This window comes from Balaenoptera ricei, chromosome 5 (assembly GCF_028023285.1).
Source record: "Balaenoptera ricei isolate mBalRic1 chromosome 5, mBalRic1.hap2, whole genome shotgun sequence".
In the NCBI taxonomy this organism is placed as follows: domain Eukaryota; kingdom Metazoa; phylum Chordata; class Mammalia; order Artiodactyla; family Balaenopteridae; genus Balaenoptera; species Balaenoptera ricei.
In genome coordinates this window covers 27,729,326-27,749,072 of record NC_082643.1, presented here as the reverse complement: position 1 = coordinate 27,749,072, position 19,747 = coordinate 27,729,326, and the positions used below count along the sequence as shown (strand labels likewise).

Genomic DNA, 19,747 nt, shown 5'->3' with positions numbered 1-19,747 from the left:
CCAAAGCAACCACAACACACTCACTGCAATGGAATCGTTTTGCTTTCAAAATCTTCTAGCAGTAGGTATTCCTCTCCTTCTTCAGAAACAAAAGATGACCCTTGGCTGGTTTACAATCACACAAGAAATGGAGCAAGATCACCATTTATAAATCAGTGAAATCTGTTAAGCAAAGTTAACACTGTGAATCTGTAACAAGGACTAAGACACAGGAGACAGATTTCCAAAAGAGCCATGAAGGCGCACGTGTTCTTTGCCAAAAATGATAGACAGTGTGCTTCTCCAATAAAATCTCCTGAATATCAGAAATCATTCGTGGAGGAACATCAACCTGAATTATAAGCCTAAAAGATGAGCTTCTATATATAGGTGGTTACTTTTAAGCCTTCAAATCAGGGTTACAAAAGTTTAAAGGTAAGAATGCCTAAGGGATGCACGTACACGCACAGACGCAGGTGGTTTACCTGGTGGGTTCAGGCTTCTTGCTTTGACAGTTGATTAGCAAGAGGTAGTCCTGAGGATCCTCCTGGATGCCAAGGGTTTCCAGGTGTGGTGGAAGGCTAATTAGCTGATACGGAGGAGGTGGAGCAGCTGAGGAGGCATCCACCTGGGTGGACGGTGGTGCTGTATTTATCGCCAGCGGTAAATCAGCTGGCGCTGGTAAGGAGCTGCCAGGTGGCTTCACGGGATCTGCAACACCCAAGTGTGACCATCACTGTCCATCCCATTTTTTTTTTAAACATCTTCATTGGGGTGTAATTGCTTTACAATGTGGTGTTAGTTTCTGCTGTATAACAAGGTGAATCAGCTATACGTATACATATATCCCCGTATCTCCTCCCTCTTGCGTCTCCCCCCCACCCTCCCTATCCCACAGATCGCTAGTGGGAAGCAGCCGCAGAGCACAGGGAGATCAGCTCGGTGCTTTGTGACCAGCTACTGGAAAGTTTGGAGATAAATCGTTTAAACACACGGAGACAGGATAAACCAGGACAATGTCAGTTAAAATACGTACTACCTAAATGGCAACGCTGACACAGAAAATTATTGGTTCTCGTTAAAGAGATCTGAAGGGTAGGGTTCTTTCTTCCAGGGGCTCTAAAAAAGCCACGGTTGGGAATTCCCTGGCGGTCCACTGGTTAGGACTTGGCGCTTTCACTGCCGGGGCCCAGGTCCGATCCCTGGTGGGGGAACTAAGATCCCGCAAGCCTCAGGGTGCGCCCAAAAAAAAAAAAAAAAAAAAAAGCCTTGGTTAACGTTGCCTTGAACACTCTTTGGTTTTGAGGTTACTGGGAATGGAGATGTTAGCACAAGTAGCAGCAGACTTTTTTTCCATGATAATAAAGCACTTTCTAAGCCAAGCCAACCTCCCAAGGAGACCCATTCTATTATGTGGTATCTACAGGCCCATGGTGCTGTGTGTACCAGAGCCAGCTCTTTACCCCATGTTTATCTTGCTGTTCATTCTTTTCTTTCTACTTCTTAGCCACCGACTAGGGAGAAATATGTCTAACTCCAGGATTCACATTTAAGGAAAGAGCTTTTCTTTAAGGCATCACCTCTTTCCTCGGCTCATAGCCTCATTTGCCATTATCGGATTTCTGTAGTATTTTCATGCAAAAGGTAAAGAAGGTAAAGAAAGAAGGTAAAGAAAGCAGCAGGTAAAGAAGTAATTTATTAAGCACTTAACTACATTCTGAGAAGACATATGAAAATAGCTAAATTGTGTAGAATGAAGTAATTTGAAAACAAGTTGAAAGCCTAGAAATAAAATCTCACTGACACAACCAAGGAAAATTTTGAGGTCCCAGAAGAAAAATTCTGTTAGTCTGGTTACGAATTCGGGGCCATAAATCCAGAAAAAAAAGGTAAATGCTCATATTCGAATAAACAAATCTGTTTATTGTCTGTTTATATTAGAACAGAAAAGGCTGGGTTGAAACTGAGATTTTTCACAACAAAACAGTATGTAATGATGTTAAAAAGTGCTAAGAAGACTTAATATGTTCTATAGAATAGAATAACAGGCAGGTCATTTGGCCTGTCAATTCCCCAGGGAAGAGCAAAATGTCTGCCCTCTCTTCTCTAGATTCTACAGAATAAGTCCATGTGCTTTTGATGAGGTCTTTATGTATTCAACATTAACATCCACATACGCACTACAGCCAAGTTTATGTAGCTCATTTCAAAACTCTTCCTCCTAGGCAGAGAAGCTCATATCCTAATGGTAAAGATTGAATGATAACACGTGAGTATGGCTATCTTTAATTAGTTTATCTTTAATTGTGGGTCCCCAAAGCAAACAAAAAGGCTCAGAACTCCTGGGTCAGATGCTCGAAAACACTCCATTCACCCAACAGAAACTCACTTAGCACTTTCTCTATACCAGGTTGGAAGAGGTGAAAGCAATCCTCAATCTGCAAGACCCCTTCACCTGCACGTGCCGTTTGGAATTTGCTCTTCCAGAAATCTGTGAGCCCTGCTAAATGCTAACCGAGTATGAAAATTTCTTCCTGTTGGAGACTTTGGCCTGAGTTAAGGAGAAGTTGAGCTAATTTCTAATGTTCTATCTTTGTTATGCTGCACGCAATGTCAAGTCTTCACACAAGCTCATCTAACAAAAGCTAACACTTTATGACAGAAATTAATTAATTCATTCTTTCTTATTTATGAAAGGCCAGAACAGACGATGGTGAGAAAAGAAAAAATTAATTTTTCGACATTTATACAAGATAATGGCATAATTTCGCAGGAACTCATAAATACCTCATCATGTCTAATTGATGCTGGTTATAAATAGTGTTTATAACATACCCTATGAAATGTTGTACTGTTTTGATTTTGAAACAAATATAAACAGATTTATCTAAGGGGATGTGAAATGCCATAGATTAATCAGTGACTCAGAGTAAATCCTTGTGGAGTGTTAAACTTTAGAGAACTATGAAAAATATTTACCCTTTAAAGACCTTAAGAAAAATACATACAACATTGAGGAGAAAAAAAAAGGAGAGGAATCACAAAGTAGTTGCTGTATTCCATGTAGCCTACAGAGTGTATTCACAAGTATATTTTATATACTTCTTTCTTCTACCACAGAGATATGGTAAAATTGTATAATCCAGTTCAATGTTTAGCTCTGACCAAACAAAATCAAACTAAACACTGGAAAAACTTTACTGTATAAAATAGTATGAATTCTAGTTTTCCACTGTAATTCCTAAAATAACTTTTCCAGGTGGGGTTTTTTTTTTTTTTTTCGAGTCGTTGTTTTTATAGATACACTTTTCCTTTAGTATTTTTTCTAAACTAGATGGCTATATATTAAACGAACTGAGTGATTCATCTTAAATGGGGAAAAAGTCACCCAGCCAAGCAATCACTTTTGTTTGGCCTTGTTTTATTAACACAATGGGACTATCCCATTTTTTTTTTTTTTTTTGACTATCTCATTTTTAACCTTCCATTTCTGCCACCTGTGAATGATGCAAGTGTTTTACTCTTTTATAGCTGCAAGAGCCTCTCCATTTTCTGACAAAAGGACTGGGATTCAAAGGTTCCTTTTTTAACAAAAAAATCTTGTTCACAATATGGGAAGACTTATGTATACTTCTCAGAGGCAAGAACTAGAGAGAAACCTTCATTATGTTCACTAGCAAGCTCATGGAAGAAAAGACCTTCAAATAGCAGTGAACAGCAAGCCCAACCGTTCCAAACAACATGGCACACAAAGGACTTTAAAAGGGAAGGGGACACTGCTTTACCACCCTGGGCTCAGATAATGCACCATCTTCAAAGTTTGAGTGTTTGGGATGATTTTACTCATGGTAATTTGACTATATCCTCAACTCTGTGATTTTAATGCCAGCATGGCATGGTATCTAAATATTCTTCAACATAAAACTTCTAGCCAAAGTTAACCAACTGGTCTGAAAGAAGAAACTTCTCTTCAACCTTAGAAAGACATGGGATTAGCCCCCATTCTACCCTACAAGTAGTTGAGCAGACCATGTTTATTGCTTTCTGCCTCACTTGGGTTTCGGACTTACTGCTCTTTCTAAGTAATTGCTGGTATCAAGTTTCTGAGAACCAAACATCAGCATAGGGTGTGCTTCTGTGTGTAAAATTATTTCCTGCCTCTTAATTCAGAAGGCATGAAGATGATAATCAGCATCCACTAAAGGCCTAATAAGCTGCTGCAGCAAACTCTTAATTTAATTTTACTTAGAAAGCTAATAAGTACTGCAAAGGAAAGCCTTAAGGAGTTTTCAGTGAAGAGGAGTAGATTGTTCTGTGAGGGGAGCCACAAATAATAGATTGGTTCACACGATCCCTACCTTAATGCACAGCTTTATCCTATTTGGAAGCATAAGGCTCTGGAGTTAGTGTCCCTCATACAAGCTGGAGTGCCCAGCCAATGCCTTGAAATATTCAAAATAATATTTTTTAAATCAAATGGTACACGTGCTTAAGCCCAGGGAAGCAATCTTACTCTTTATTATGGGTAAGGTAGACTATTTCAAAGTTAATGTGCTAAGATCCTCTGATTTTGCAACTACTGACATACCCTTCCTGAGCATGTGGTAATAAAACTGGGGTGTTGCTCACTTCCTGTCAGGAGACCAGATGAGATCCTTTCCTCCCAAGATGGGCTACATTTGTTGACAGAACATTTGTTTGTTGCTATTGCAAAAGTTTTCCCTTTATGTTCACAATTAAAGGTAAATAGGTCAAGGTCGCTCTGTATCTACTGATTCCTGATTTACCAGGTCTGTTGTAGATTTTTTTTTTTTTTCTGTAAAGAGAAGCATTTCAAATAGATTTATGTGATTTATATCTAACTAACCTAGCAAATAAGAGTCCACAAAGAGTATGCATTACTATTAATGCTAAAATGGCCGTCTTCTACTTCCCCAGCGCTCCAGTGGCTAAAACTCCGCCTTTGGGACTTCCCTGCTGGCGCAGTGGTTAAGAATCCACCTGGCAATGCAGGGGACACGGGTTCAATCCCTGGTCCGGGAAGATCTCACATGCCGCGGAGCAACTAAGACCATGTGCCACAACTACTGAGCCTGTGCTCTAGAGCCTGCGAGCCACAACTGCTGAAGCTCGTGCATTCTAGGGCCCACGTGCCTCCACTACTGAGCCTGTGTGCTGCAACTACTAAAGCCTGCGTGCCTAAAGCCCGTGCTCCACAAAAAGAGAAGCCTACACACCACGAGGAAGAGTAGCCCCCGCTCGCCACAGCTAGAGAAAGCCAGCGCGCAGCAACGAAGACCCAACACAGCCAAAAAAAAAAAAAATTAAGTTAAAAAAAAAAAAAAGACTTGGCCTTCCAATGCAGGGGGTGCCAGTTTGATTCCTGGTCAGGGAACTAAGATCCCACATGCTGCGCGGTGTGGCCAAAAAAAAAAAAAAATAAAATAAAGTAAAAAGAGCAATAAAAAAAGAAATGGCCGTCTTCTCACTTCTGAACATACCCTTCTTTATGGAAGAACATTTTATAAGGGTAAATCTATCAAATGGATACAAACAAGAAAGAGTGGTAGTCACAATTTTCACTGAAGCAACCTGAAATGTCAACAAATTATTTAATCAAAAATCGAAGACCTTTCATCAGAGTCCAATCTTCTTATTTGTCATGACCATCTATCTCCTTAATAGAGTGTGAAAACATTCTTGGAGACTTTTAAAACAAACCCTTAGTGCTGACAAATGATTTAATTTTCATCCAGAGGTGTCATGGTATCTTGGCATCAGAATCACTTGTTGGGTATTTGAGAAATCTAGGTGCCTGGGCCTCACCTCAGGAAACTCAATGAATCAAGATCTCAGGGGCAGTAGCTTGAAAATGTGTGATAAAACAAAAGAAGACAAAACAGAACAGACAGACTCTGGTTGGATTGGTCCTCAGGAAAATGCAAAGTAAGACCACAATGAGATACACACTCACTAGAATGGCTAAAATTAACGACCCACAACACCAAATGCTGGTAATGTAACTAGAAATTTTATATGCTGCTGGTAGGAAAGCAATTGGCACAATAACTTTGGAAAACTAAAGCTACTAGCAAATCTACTAAAACGAAAAATATATATCCTATGATGAACTGCAGCAATTCTACTCATGGGTATATATACCAAAGAGCAAAGTGTTCATGTCCATCAAAGGACAGATGTAAAAATGTTCACAGCAGCTTTATTTGTATTCACTAAAAACTGGAAACAAGCCAAATGTCTATCAACATTTGAAAAGATCAGTAATTTACGATATATTCACACAGTGGAATGCTACGTAGGATGCTGAACTCCTGCGACATGCAACATAGATGGATCTCACAGACTTACTATTGAAAACAGAAGCCAGACTCAATGGTTTTGTTTGTGTAAAGTTCAAGTATAGGGAAAACTAATCTATGGTGACAGAAGCAAAATAATGGTTACACATTTGAACTTTTTTCTGGGTGTTTACTGGGAAGAAACGTGAGAAAACCTAGGGGACTGGAATTGTTCCATTTCTTGATTTGAGTGGCGGTTTCACAGATTTCTATGTATAGATACAGAATGGATATATAAAACTATATTGAACTGTAAACTTACGATCTGTGCCTTGCACAGTAATAAGTTATACCTGCATAAAAAAGTGAATAAAAAGAAATTTAAGTTCCCTAATTAAGAAGCACTGCTTTGCAGGAATGGCAGCGTGTGTATATTCTCACATTAGTTTACCTACTTTTCTAAAAGGAAGACTATCAGAGAATCACACTTTTTTTTTAAGCCAGTATTATCTGGGCATTTTGAGAAAAGCAACTCAACTGATTAAGAGGCAACTTTGTAAACTTGCACCTGAAATGAGACCAGGAGCCTCTGCACCAAGTTAGTTGCGTTCAGCCCTAAGGCTGAGTTTCCTGGCACTTGTTTAGCAGATTTTACAGCTTCCACCTCGTGTAGAAACAAAAATAAATCTGCACATTTCCAAGAAAAACAAAAGAAATTAGTTTCTTGGTCTCAAGTCTACTAAATAAAAGCATTCATAGGAACCACACACAGTGCAATGAGCTAGAATTGAAAAACAGATTCAGCCTGCCAGCATTCTGAGTATTCAATAATAGCAATGGTCACCTGGGGCAGCGGAAATAACATGGTAATGATATTTTGAGAGGTTCCTGGAATCAAAACACAGGTCAGAATTTTCCCCTTTCCTTTTGTTTTCAGGAGAAAATTAGTTATTCTCCTAGGGATTGGGGATAGTTATGTTCTCAGGCTGTAATACCAAGCATAGTCTACTTCTTCCCACGTCTACCCTGAAACTAGTTTTAGTGAAAAATCATTTCATGTTATTAATTTTACGCCAGGAGTGGGAGCATATTCGGCTGTCTGAAAAGGGAAGAACACAGGGCTCAGGGGACAGATCTAGGTAAAGACAAAAGCCCCTATTATACAGTGAGTGGAGGAAGCAGGAGAATATAAAGCAAGTAGTAAAGTTAATGGAAGAACAAAGACATTTTGATATTCCCCTTGTCATATTAAACTGTATGAATGTGATCACAAAGGATAACAGCAGTTCTCTGCAGTTTAGAATTTGATACAAAGCTTTAAATATGTGGAATTTTGAAGAAGGCATCTAGCAAAGTCAGCTACTACAAATGAATAGGGAAATACAATGGTTGGCTTTTAAAGGCTTTTTGCAGTTTTGCTACTATGCTTCAAAAACCAAAATTATAGAGCAAAATAAAACTATTTGTGTGGCTCCTTGATACTACACAATGAAGGATTGCTCATCTTTCACTGATTTATTCCAAGAAACTCAAGTCTCCAACACAGTCTAGTAAGACATTTCTAACTGTGGTTATTTGGGAGATGGCCAGGATGAACTTGTAAAAACATCTAAATTATAGAATCGAAAAAATAAGCACAATTGAATTTAGATACAGATCAGGAACTAAATTTAAAAGTATTTAAACTGAAGTATTTTGACTTCAGCAAACTGAAGTCCTTAGGGACTTATTTTAATGAACAGATAAAAATGATCTGTGATTAGCATAGCTACTCTTGGTAACCAACTCAGCTTATATACATCAAATTTGATTAATCATATTATTAATTTTCTTACAACTTCCCCTTTTATGGATATTGTGAAGATTACAAGTTCACAAATTGAGAGCTTCACTCAAGGCAAATATACTTCTAATCTGTTTTATAAGAATTTGGGAGTTTTGCCACTGAAAAGGCGGCTTTCAAGTTTTGAAACTTTCCCCCTCCCTATACTAGTAAGTTTATGAAGTGAACACAGGCATTGTAACTGATTCTGACTACTAATGCCAATGAAGATATTCCCCTAAGGACAAAAATAAAGTTCTCAGTACAGTATCAGTTATAGTCACAAAGCCATTTAAAACTACTTAGGCTTTTCCTGATCCTCCTGAGATGAAATCAGCTGCTATCTATGCTTTTTTTTTTCTTTTAGCAGAGCACCTAACAACTGGTATTATAATTCCTAGATTATTTGCCTGTCTCTCCTACTAGACTAACTTAAGCTCTATGAGGGCAAAAACTGTATTTACACACTCCCACAGTATCATACTTTAATATATAAAATTATACCTTAATGTTATATATTAACACTTTAATATATGTTCAAGTATGATTTATATTAAAAAATGTGAACACATATATGTACATACATACATGTCTAACTTGCACTTATCAACTGTAATGAATTATTTTGGGTATGACTCTTCTCTCACTAGATGCTCAGTTCCCTGTCTATAATACCTCTCATCTGTCTGCCTAACTGGCCACCTAATATGTATCGGTTGAATGAATGCCCAAAGCCTAGTGGAGTACTGGCAAACTCAAATAACTCGGTAGATTACTGAATTAATGTTCTAAAGCAGACAAAACCTATCTACTTCCCAGAGCTGACTGGCTCCCAGATGATAAGAATCATTCCAAGGTGGACAGATGGACCAGACTCCTTGCCTTAAAACTTGCAAAGCTAATCTGGGACACTTGAGCATGACAAATTCTTATTTTGGGGGTTCTCAACTCTAACCACCCCCAAAAGTGCTTCCAAAAATTACACACTCACATTCCTTAACCGGAGAACGCACTAAGAGGGCATCTCATATCCTTTGCAAAATCGGACAATTATAAAGAAAACAAAAAGAGACAGAAGAACACCTACTGTAGTCTTTCAGATCTGCTGAATCTGTACAGGCAACCAATGGAGACAGAAATCTGCCTTTATATCCCCCCAGATTCTAAACTGAAAAGGTAGCAGGCAAAAGAACAACATCAACACAAAGATTATACAACCACTTAAATTATTTTAGCTGAAAATCCATCATACAAGGAAATGAATGTGAGGTCTAAATCCAATCATTATCATTACTGAGGGGCTGTTAACCATTAAAAAGAGAGCGATCTCATTTGTGACTTTAACTGAAAAATTCTCTGCTGCACTCAAATATAGATCATGTATGCAAACAAGAAGGGAAAGGAGTTTTATTGGAGTTAGAAGTAATACCAGCAGGCCCACTTAAAATGTGAACATATTTAGTAACTTTACAAAAACAACTGAAGCTTTAATTCCACCTGTGCAACAATTGCTTGAGGCTTTTTAATCAGTAGAACTCTGTTGAAGAGCTCTAGGTCATTAGCCTCCTGTCTAAATCAGACGCCTCCTTCCCTTTCTCAGCGCTGTTTTCCCTCGAGCATTCTAGATTTCCTCAGCAAGGGGTTTCCCCCAGCCCACTGGGCCAATCCCAGCCCTGGAAGCCTCCTTCTCCTGGGGGCTGCCTGGCCAGAGAGGAAACAGCATGCTGACCTGAGCTAATTAGAGATGATGACTGTTTCACTTCAATCTAACTCTTGAAGTGGATTGTTAACACAATTTTTCCACTCCTCACTGAATCTCCAGCACTCCTAAATATAGATATTTGGAAATGCATGCTTGTCAATGTGAGTATAACCATGAAGACAACAGGGTCAAAGACCCTATTTAATAAGGTCGCCTTTATTTCTGATTCTTGGCTCTGCAAACCTAAATTAGTATTGGAGTCCCCTCCGTGGGTTCTCAGTGTTTGTTTAAAAAGGAAGAGAAGTACAGAAGTAGACAGGGAATATAAAAGGTCATGACAGCAATATAAAAGCACCCAAAGAGGAATTCCACTTGTAAAATTCTTCTTGAGGGACTTCCCTGGTGGCGCAGCGGTTAAGAATCCGCCTGCCAATGCAGGGGACAGGGGTTCGAGTCCTGGTCTGGGACGATCCCACATGCTGCGGAGCAACTAAGCCTGTGCACCACAACTACTGAGCCTGCGCTCTAGAGCCTGTGAGCCATAACTACTGAGCCCGCGTGCCACAGCTACTGAAGCCCGTGCACCTAGAGCCCATGCTCCACAACGAGAAGCCACCGCAATGAGAAGCCCGCGCACTGCAATGAAGAGTAGACCCCGCTCGCCGCAACTAGGTAAAGCTCGCATGCAGCAATGAAGACCCAATGCAGCCGAAAATAAATAAAAATTTCTAAAAAAAAAAAAAATTCTTCTTGAGGCCTTTAATCACTCAGCTCCTCCCAGGAAAGGCACTCAAATCTCAGATCCTCAAGCAAGTCTCCCCTTGCCTTTATCATTCATAGCCCTCTGCCCTCTAGGAGTCTACTCCACCTCTGGGCCCTTCCCTAGCCCCTAAGCCTGCAGGTTCTGCGTCCCTCCTTTCATTTATGTAGATATAACACTACTTCCTTCAAAAGCCTACAGTTCACAATGGGTCTTTCTCCAAGAAGCTTTTCTTCACTACCTCTTTTTCAAAACTTGAGACCCCTCTTCCTCCATGCTTTTTTTAGGACATTTGTGTTAAGTAAATTCGTATGTTTGTTACTTTTTCATCATGTTTTGTGACTGATTCTCATTTGCTTTTCATAGGTATTGACAGTCACCTTGGCTATTTCATAACTCCATAATCCAATACAGTTTAAAAAATAACTCCTGTATCCATCATTAGATGAATGGATAAAGAAGATGTGGTGTGTGTGTATACACACACACACACACACACACACACACACACACAGTGGAATACTACTCAGCCATCAAAAGAAGTAATTTTGCCATTTGCAACAACATAGATAGACCTGGAGGGTGTTATGCTAAGCGAAATAAGTCAGACAAAGAAAGACAAATACTGTATGATATCACTTATATGTGGAATCTAAAAAATATAACAAACTAGCGAGTATAACAAAAAAGAAGCAGACTCACAGATACAGAGATGAAATCAGTGGTTACCAGTGGGGAGAGGGAAGGAGGAGGAGCAAGAGAGAGGTAGGGGATTAAGGCGTACAAACTATCATGTATAAAACAAGCTATAAGGATATACTGTACAACACAGGGAATATTGCCAATATTTTATAATAACTATAAATGGAGCATACCCTTTAAAAATTGTGAATCACTATATTGTACACCTGTAACATATAATACTGTACAGCAACTATACTTCAATTAAAAAAAAAACTCACAAAGAATTAAGTTGAGCCGCATGAAAATGTTATTTTAACAGGTTGAAATATCAAGTATCAGCAGTGTTAAGGTTCAACTTAATATTTACCTTGGAACTCAAGAAATGCTCTTAAATAAGTATGTCTTCTTGTCATCTTCTTCAGGACATTATTTAGACACTGCCCCACAATGGTAGTCTCTCTTTCTAAAATCTATAAAAATTTCTCCCTAAACTGATTAAAAGGTTTGCTTTTTCTAAATGTTGTTACTATTATAAAAAAAAAATTATATTGTGTAACTGAAATAACAAAGAATTTTACAACGGTTTTTACAATGTAGTAATAAAGGAGAACTCAGGTTGAGTCACAAAATCTTGAACTTACCTTCTTCTGTAGGATTAAACCCACAGATGTCACAAATACAACGAACCCACTTATTCATCTCCTCTTCACTGTCTGCTACCAAGTAGAAAATCCGGTCAATGGTGTTGATATCAAAAATGTAGCTGTTTTCAAACTCTTTTTTGTTAAATGTCAATCCAGCATCAACTTGCTGACATAAATTTAAATCAATGATACGGATAGGCTTCTTGGCATGATCATTTTTGTAATATTCCAAGACATCTGGATCTCCAGTTAAACGGCCACTGCGTAACACAAACCATCTCCTCTTCCAGGCCTAGGAACAAAACAAAAACATCCACCCAGTGTTAACTTGAGAGAAATCTTTCAAGATGCACATTTGTCAAAGCAATTTTATAAATGCATTGACTAGAGAAAGTCATAGACAATGTTTTGTTTCCACAGAATAATCCACCACTCCAGCAAAGTTTACTGATGCTTCCTCAATTAACTTAATAATGTGTGTATACACATTTATTGTTTTCTATTAGATCTTCTGATTAAACATCAGAAGACACCGATTGATATCAGAAGCTATTACATTGATATGTAATATCAAGTCAACAAACCAAGGAAAATTTAGTTTTTACTAAATATAAAAAGCAAATGGTGCTGGGAAAACTGGATATCCAAGTGCAAAAGAATAAAGTTAGACTCTCACTGTATCAAATAAAAATTAACTCAAAATGGATCAAAGACCTACATGTAAGAGCTAAAACTAGAAAATTCTTAGGAAAACAAAAACGGAAAACCTTGATGATATTAGGTTTGATAGTGATTTCTTGATTATGACAGTAAGAGCACAGGAAACGAAACGCCAGGGAAACTGGATTGCATCAAAATTTAAAACTTTTATATTTTTGAAGAACATGATCAAAGAGTGAAAAGGCACCTCACAGAATGGGAGGAAATATTTGCAAATCATATATCTGATAAGAAATTAATGTCTAGAACACATATAGAACCCCTACGACTCAGCAGTGACAACAAAAATATACAACCCAATTAAAAAATGGGCAAAGGACTTGAATAGACTCCCCAAGAAAGATATACAAATGACCAATAAGCACAAGAAAAGATGTTCAACATCACTATCCGTAGAGAAATGCACAATGAGATACCACTTCATACACATTAGAATGGCTATTATCAAAAAAGCAGAAAGTAACAAGTGTGGGCCAGGATATGAAGAAATTGGAAGCTTTGTGCATTGCTGGTGCGAACGTAAAATGGTGTAACTACTGTGGAAAATGGTATGGCGGTCCTTCAAAAAATTCCAGTGTGGGTTATCTAACTCAAAAGTATGAAAAGCAGGGTCTCTCAGAGACATATCTGTACACCCATGTTCATAGCAGCATTATTCACAACGGTCAAAAGGTGGAAGCAACCCAAGTGTCCACTGATGAATGAAGAGATAAATGAAATATATACAGTGAAATATTATTCAGCCTTGAAAGAAAATTCTGACACATGCTACAATCTGTATAAACCTTGAGATGTTATGGTAAATGAAATAAGCCCATCACAAAGGGACAAAAATTGTAGGATTCTATTTATATGAGGTACCTACAGTAATCAAATTCACAGAGAGAGAAAGCAAAATGGTGGTTGCCTGGGGTTAGGGGGAAGGGGGATGGGGAGTTAGTGTTTAATGGGTAGAGTTTCAGTTTGAGAAGATGAAAAAGTTCTGGAGATAAATGACGGTGATGGTTGCCCAACAATGTGAAAGTACTTAATGCTACTGAACTGTACACTTAAAAATGATTAATATGGTAAATTTTATGTTATGTATATCTCACCACAATTTTTTAAAAAAAGCAATGTTTTTCTCATGCCTTAATATCATGCCATATTTTAAGTTATAGGTTTCTCTCTCTCTTTTTTTTTGGTTGGGGGATGGGGAGGAGGAAGGGGGCAAGGAGTAGGGAGGAGAAAAAATGGTTTAGAAGCTTTCCTGGTCTCTCACCTGGAAGGTAAGCAAAGACATGGACTACAGATAAAATCTATATTCTCAAGAATGGGATACAACTTAAAAAAAAAATCTTTCTCCTTCTCTTCCCAACAAACATATATTGGCAACCCGGACCTACACTCAACATGTATTCCCTCCACAAGTTTTGGTAAATTTTTAGTTTGATATTATACCTAAAGAAGCCTAAAATTCTTTCACTATTACTCTCTTTAAACTCTACATTGATCAAATAATAAAAGCAGAACCGATTGTCTGAAATGGCAGGCTTCATCAGTCTTTAAACCCAACATCTCTGTCAGGAGACAAAATGAAGCCTTCACTCCTCTGTGAGGGTCTTCCTCAGCGGGCAGTCAGCTAGACCAAAAAGAGGCCGACGTTGGCAAGACTCAGTCACCTACTAAGAGACATTCTCTACTCCAGACCAAACAGACAAAGATCTCCCAAAGAGGACACTCAAGAAGTGGAAGGACTGGGAAACAGGGCAATTATAAACCCCAAGGGAATCAAATCTTCTTCATGGCCATTGTACACTTCCATTCATTTGGAGAACATGATGGAGCACCAGTCCCATCTCAGTCCTTTGGTTCTGGAAAAGTGTAACCGAGACAAAGTATGTCTCTTCCAGTGATAACCTGGGGTAATGACAGCTTTACGCTTATGGCGTTTTCAGAAATTTTCTTCGGAGCAGTATTATGAGTTTGGTGCTCTGCCTACAGTCTAATAAGACCAAGAATGCTCATGATGTTGGTACTGTAACCTAAGCCAACTTCACCCAAAACATTATTTCTGTTTCTTCCTTAACATATATATCAGTCTATTTTTTAAAAATCTACTAAATTTATCATCACCAAAAGCAATATTAGTATGACATGATAGGGTCTATTTTTTTTTTTTCTTTTGCAGAACTTTGGCATCTGTAACACAAAAGGCATTGTGGTATCAACTAAAAACTGCTTCATTTTATCTTGAAAAATACATGTAAACAGAGAGAAAGAAAGGGGGACTAGCTAAAATCCACATCTACTTCTCCAATAGATGTTTAGTCTCAGCCTCCATCTTCACCAAATTTTTAAATAAATTCTGACATGAGTCACTTTTGACTTGTAGTTCATTGATGGAGTCACAGCTAGGAAGCTGTGGCAATGGTCTTAAGCAGAGAAATGAGAACTAAGGGGCGGGAGTGGTGCAAAAACCAGCTCACTTGGTCTTTAGTAACTTGGACAACTGTACTGATAACTGAATTAACTAGGGTGATAACTTAAGATTTAACATTTTAGTAGATTAACTTAAGATTTAACATTTTAGTAGATTAACTTAAGATTTAACATTTTAGTAGATTAACTTAAGATTTAACATTTTAGTAGATTCTTTAAATTGAACCCATCGAAGAAAACTTAGATATTAAGAATTAAATCAATGAGATAACCAGTCAATAAGTTATTGATTATACTGTAAACGTCATGCTAGGTACTTGTGGGAAGAAATATAAGAAGATAATTCATGATCCCTATTCTCAATGAGTTTACTAATTATGAAGAAAACACTTACCATACATGCAAATATTTGAGATTATAGCAATCCTGGTAAAATATATGCTGGACTATTGCTAAATGCACAGGCATTCCTTCATGGAAAGACTTATGCAATCCTTTAATAAGAAGATCAGTAGAAAAATCACAAAGACCTAAAAATATTATGTAAGTAGTTCTTTAATATCATTAATATTTTAAATTAACTTCTTGGTCTGACTGCAGCTCAAAGTTAAAAGCAAATGATTGGTGTCCAGAAGGAGAAGGTAGTGTTGGAGGTCAAGAGATGCTTTAGGTAATACTGAAAAGTCATAAAGTGTTAAATTCACATGAACTTACCACTGGCTTCTGGATTATAAAAATCCATTTAGTTAATATATGACATCTACTTATTTCAAAATAAATAAATATCATCTCTTAGTAAAAGGATGCCTTCACAGACACCTCCCTATCAAACAGTAAGCTTAAAAAGGGAATAGAGAAGTAAAGAGAAAGGAAAACACAGTATTATGTCACTTATCCAGGGCCATCAAGGAATCACATCTTTTTGTAAAAGTGATTTCTCCAGATAGTGAAGGTTCTGTCTTTAAATACAGAAATGACTTTTTAAAACTTTAATGTCTTTCATGGAAATCTTTCTAAAATGCCTTACTACATAATTCATTGAACATAATTCATCCATTCCCCAATGACTCAGACTAAGTATTACAGGCATCAATTTCTATACTGCACTTCAGAAAAGCTCTCGGGCTGCAGGACTGTTCGGAGGTTTATCTGTCCCTATACTAAATAGTGCCATACTGCTGTGCTTGTATATACTTCATCTCTAACCATTTAAATACAGTCTTTTTTTTTTTTCTCTTTTCACCCATTGTCACTTCTCCCTTCTCATCATATGGTTTACAGCAGGGGTCCCCAACCCCTGGTCCATGGACCGGTACTGGCCCGTGGCCTGTTAGGAACCAGGCCGCACAGCAGGAGGTGAGCGGCGGGCTAGCGAGCGAAGCTTCATCTGTCGCTCCCCATCTCTCACGTCACCACCAGAACAAACCCTATCTCCCCTCCACCCCACCCACTCCGTGGAAAAACTGTCTTTCACGAAACCGGTCCCTGCTGCCGAAAAGGTTGCGGACCGCTGGTTTATAGGAGGCCAAACTGTCTCCTGCCTCAGGGACTTCGCACATGCTGTTTCCTAAGTCCGGGATGTTCTTTCCTCTCTTTGCCAGGCAGACTTTGACCTTTAGGCCTTCCCTTCCCTGACCACCCTCAACTCAACCACCACCGGTTGTAGAGCAGGGCATAATGTTAGGGACCCCATCACATACCTATGTAGTGATTTCTGTAATTTTGCAATCCAATTTTTCTTTGTATTTATTTAGTATCTAACTCCCCAAGCAGACCATGAAGTCCGAGAAGACAGTGACCATGTCTGCTTTATTTGCCATTACATACTCAATGCAGAGCAAGGGCCGAGTACTTAGAAATATTTGTACAATAAACAGAATTCCCCTAAGACTATGAAGTTGTAAAATTTTTGAGACTATTATATTAGAGGTATTGGCCACCCTGAATAGAAAGGCGTGTGCTTTCAAAACCTCTTCCACTTGAGAAAAATACTGAACATTTACATCATAATACAACATAACTGAGCTTTACCAAAACACGCACACAAAACACCTTGGGAAAATGACAAAAAAGAGAACAGAATGAAATATGTCCCTTTGCTACAGCTCATGTGTCACTCTTTGTCATCCAGTTGACTGTGGCTCCCCCAAACATTTCTTTGCTTCCCTCTTGAAATGATACTGTTAAAATGTAATAGGCCCTTGGAAACTAAAATACATAGCCAAGAAATGAACAGCAGTGAATTGCGGGGCACTAGACAGATTGGGCTAGGGATTACAGAGGCCGAGAAGACATTATCTAAGAGATGAACCCTGCAGCAGGAAATTACAGCATGAAAACACAGAATTTAGCCAAGCAGCACCTGCCACTTATTTATTTATTTTTAATGCGGTCCAAATGTGAATGTTTGTCTCAGTCACAAAATGAGTCACTCTCATTGAATCTGGCACAGATTAAACTGGAAAACAAAAGCAATTACATAAACTACACACTTTAATAAGGCAGATACAAAGGTTCTCTGGATTAGGGTACAAAGCACAATTTAGCCACAGAATAAAGCTTGATGCTCGACAAGAGAACTGACATCAGCACCCTTGCTAATCACAGCACAAAAGCTTCTCTATGTTTTGTCTGAGCACAAAATGGGTCCACATAAATCAGTCTTTGTTATCTGAAAATATCTGGGATTCTTAAAGTTTGCCCTATTTTTATCCTTGCTGCCTTGGTAGCCCCGGAGAAAGCTGTACATTGCTTCACCAATCCTACAGAGCAGTAACAGACAAAAAGGACACGTTTTCTAGAAACCCTCAAAAACACTCCAAGCAATTTTAAACAAAATGCATGTGAAAAAAACGTTTCATCTACTGGAAAATGAGCAGGTGTGCTTGAGAAGAACTATGCAAACATTTATTCTGTTGTCATTTCCTACATGCAATAGTGACTTCAACCTGAAGTTGAATAAATGATGCAGTAAAAAGATATCACCAGCAGGTCTGCATGTTGAAGCAGCTTTAAAAGCACCATACTCTGATACCGGTGTCCCATCTCAGGGTTTCAAGATTAACTTTGGCTACTATATTAACCTCAAAAGAGAACAGCATGGAGAGTCCATGGATCCCAATGGAAATACATTTAGATCAGACCGTCAAATTAAATATCCAAAATGCCTGGAGTATTTGCACTGCCATCTACCCATTCCCTATGTTTAGTGACTGCCTATTGCCTACAGGATAAGGCCAAACTCTCTGGCAGGGCACATGGGGCTCTTCCAGCCTCTCCCTATCTCTCCAGCCTCACTTCTTGCCTCTCTGCCTTCCAACCACATCGGAAATGCTTGCAGGTCCCCTAACACTCTGCTTCTGTCCTGCCTCTGGCCCTGATACAGGCTGTCCCTTGGCACATAATCCACCCCCTGGATTTAGCTCAGATTTCAGGGCACCGTCCCTAAGTGGCCCCCTCCAAGCTCTCCATTTCCCCCTTGTTCCCAGTTACTGTTTGACATCCCTACAAGTGAGCATCTTGAGGGCTGGAGCCATGTCTTTTCACCTTTCATCTTTCTTCTCCTAGTCCCAAGGAGGTGCTCAGTCAGTATCCGCTGAATATGCCAATCAAAGGAACCATGGATAAAAATATGGAAGTTCTCACACTTTCTATGCATTCTGGGGATATTGGCATGACTGCAATCTGCCCAGCCCATTTGCAATTTGGCTGACAAGAATTTGTCAGGCAAGGTAGAGGTGCATAAACCATCAATTCATTTGTTTTAAAAACTCTACAGGGCTTCCCTGGTGGCGCAGTGGTTGAGAATCTGCCTGCCAATGCAGGGGACACGGGTTCGAGCCCTGGTCTGGGAAGATCCCACATGCCGCGGAGCAACTAGGCCCGTGAGCCACAACTACTGAGCCTGCGCGTCTGGAGCCTGTGCTCCGCAACAAGAGAGGCCGCGACAGTGAGAGGCCCGCACACCGCGATGAAGAGTGGCCCCTGCTTGCCGCAACTAGAGAAAGCCCTCGCACAGAAACAAAGACCTAACACAGCCATAAAATAAAATAAATAAATAAAATTAAAAAAAAAAAAAACTCTGCAGATATGAGAGGAATTTTTATATTTCATTTTAAAGGAACTGTTCTTTTAAATAATTTCTGTATTTAAGCCAACTGCACACATCATACTGAAGACAGACTTGTCACATGGAAGCAAGGTTCTAATACAGGTTTATCACATACCTACAGAGTATGGGTATGTACACATTGGCAAGAAAGCACAGATGGAGTCCCATTACCTCGTGGGAAGAAAAAAATTTCAGTATGGATTAGCCCCAAACCACGACCTGTAATAGTATTATTAACAAACTCACAAAATATGTCTAATTTGCCTAAATGGCAAACGGACTCAGTTTTAAAGAAAAACATTGCGGATGCTGCACACACTTGTTTTCTGAGCTTTCTCTGCTGTAACTGATGCAACACAGGCTTGGTACAATGCTTTCCAAGACTCCCTAATCGCTTCCCTGTTACTTCTACTGGAAGAGCTAATTATTGAAGAAATAGCCAATAAGTGGATGGGCAAAGAGAAGAGGTCAGGGTGGTCCAGTGATTCTCAACTCTAACTCTAGGTAAGAAATATCTAGAGAAATTTACTTAAAAAAAAGATTGATGCCTGGGGGTCTCACCTCAGGCCAACTAAACTGGAGCATAGGGCATCAGCCCTAGCACC

The 19,747-nt window shown here is 38.9% G+C and overlaps 1 protein-coding gene across 4 annotated transcripts in view; it reads right to left on the bottom strand.

Annotated features, from left to right (window-relative positions):
- Positions 1–19,747, bottom strand: part of GAB1 (GRB2 associated binding protein 1) — a 122,546-nt gene that overhangs the window by 27,002 nt on the left and 75,797 nt on the right. For 2 of the 4 annotated variants that reach the window (XM_059922541.1, XM_059922544.1), the window contains exons 2-4: positions 11,888–12,182; positions 465–690; positions 25–105 (exon numbers count right to left, since the gene is read on the bottom strand). In XM_059922541.1, the coding sequence (XP_059778524.1) occupies positions 25–105; positions 465–690; positions 11,888–12,182 (602 nt within the window). The remainder of the gene's footprint in view (positions 1–24; positions 106–464; positions 691–11,887; positions 12,183–19,747) is intronic. The other 2 variants (XM_059922542.1, XM_059922545.1) reach the window with 1 other exon arrangement.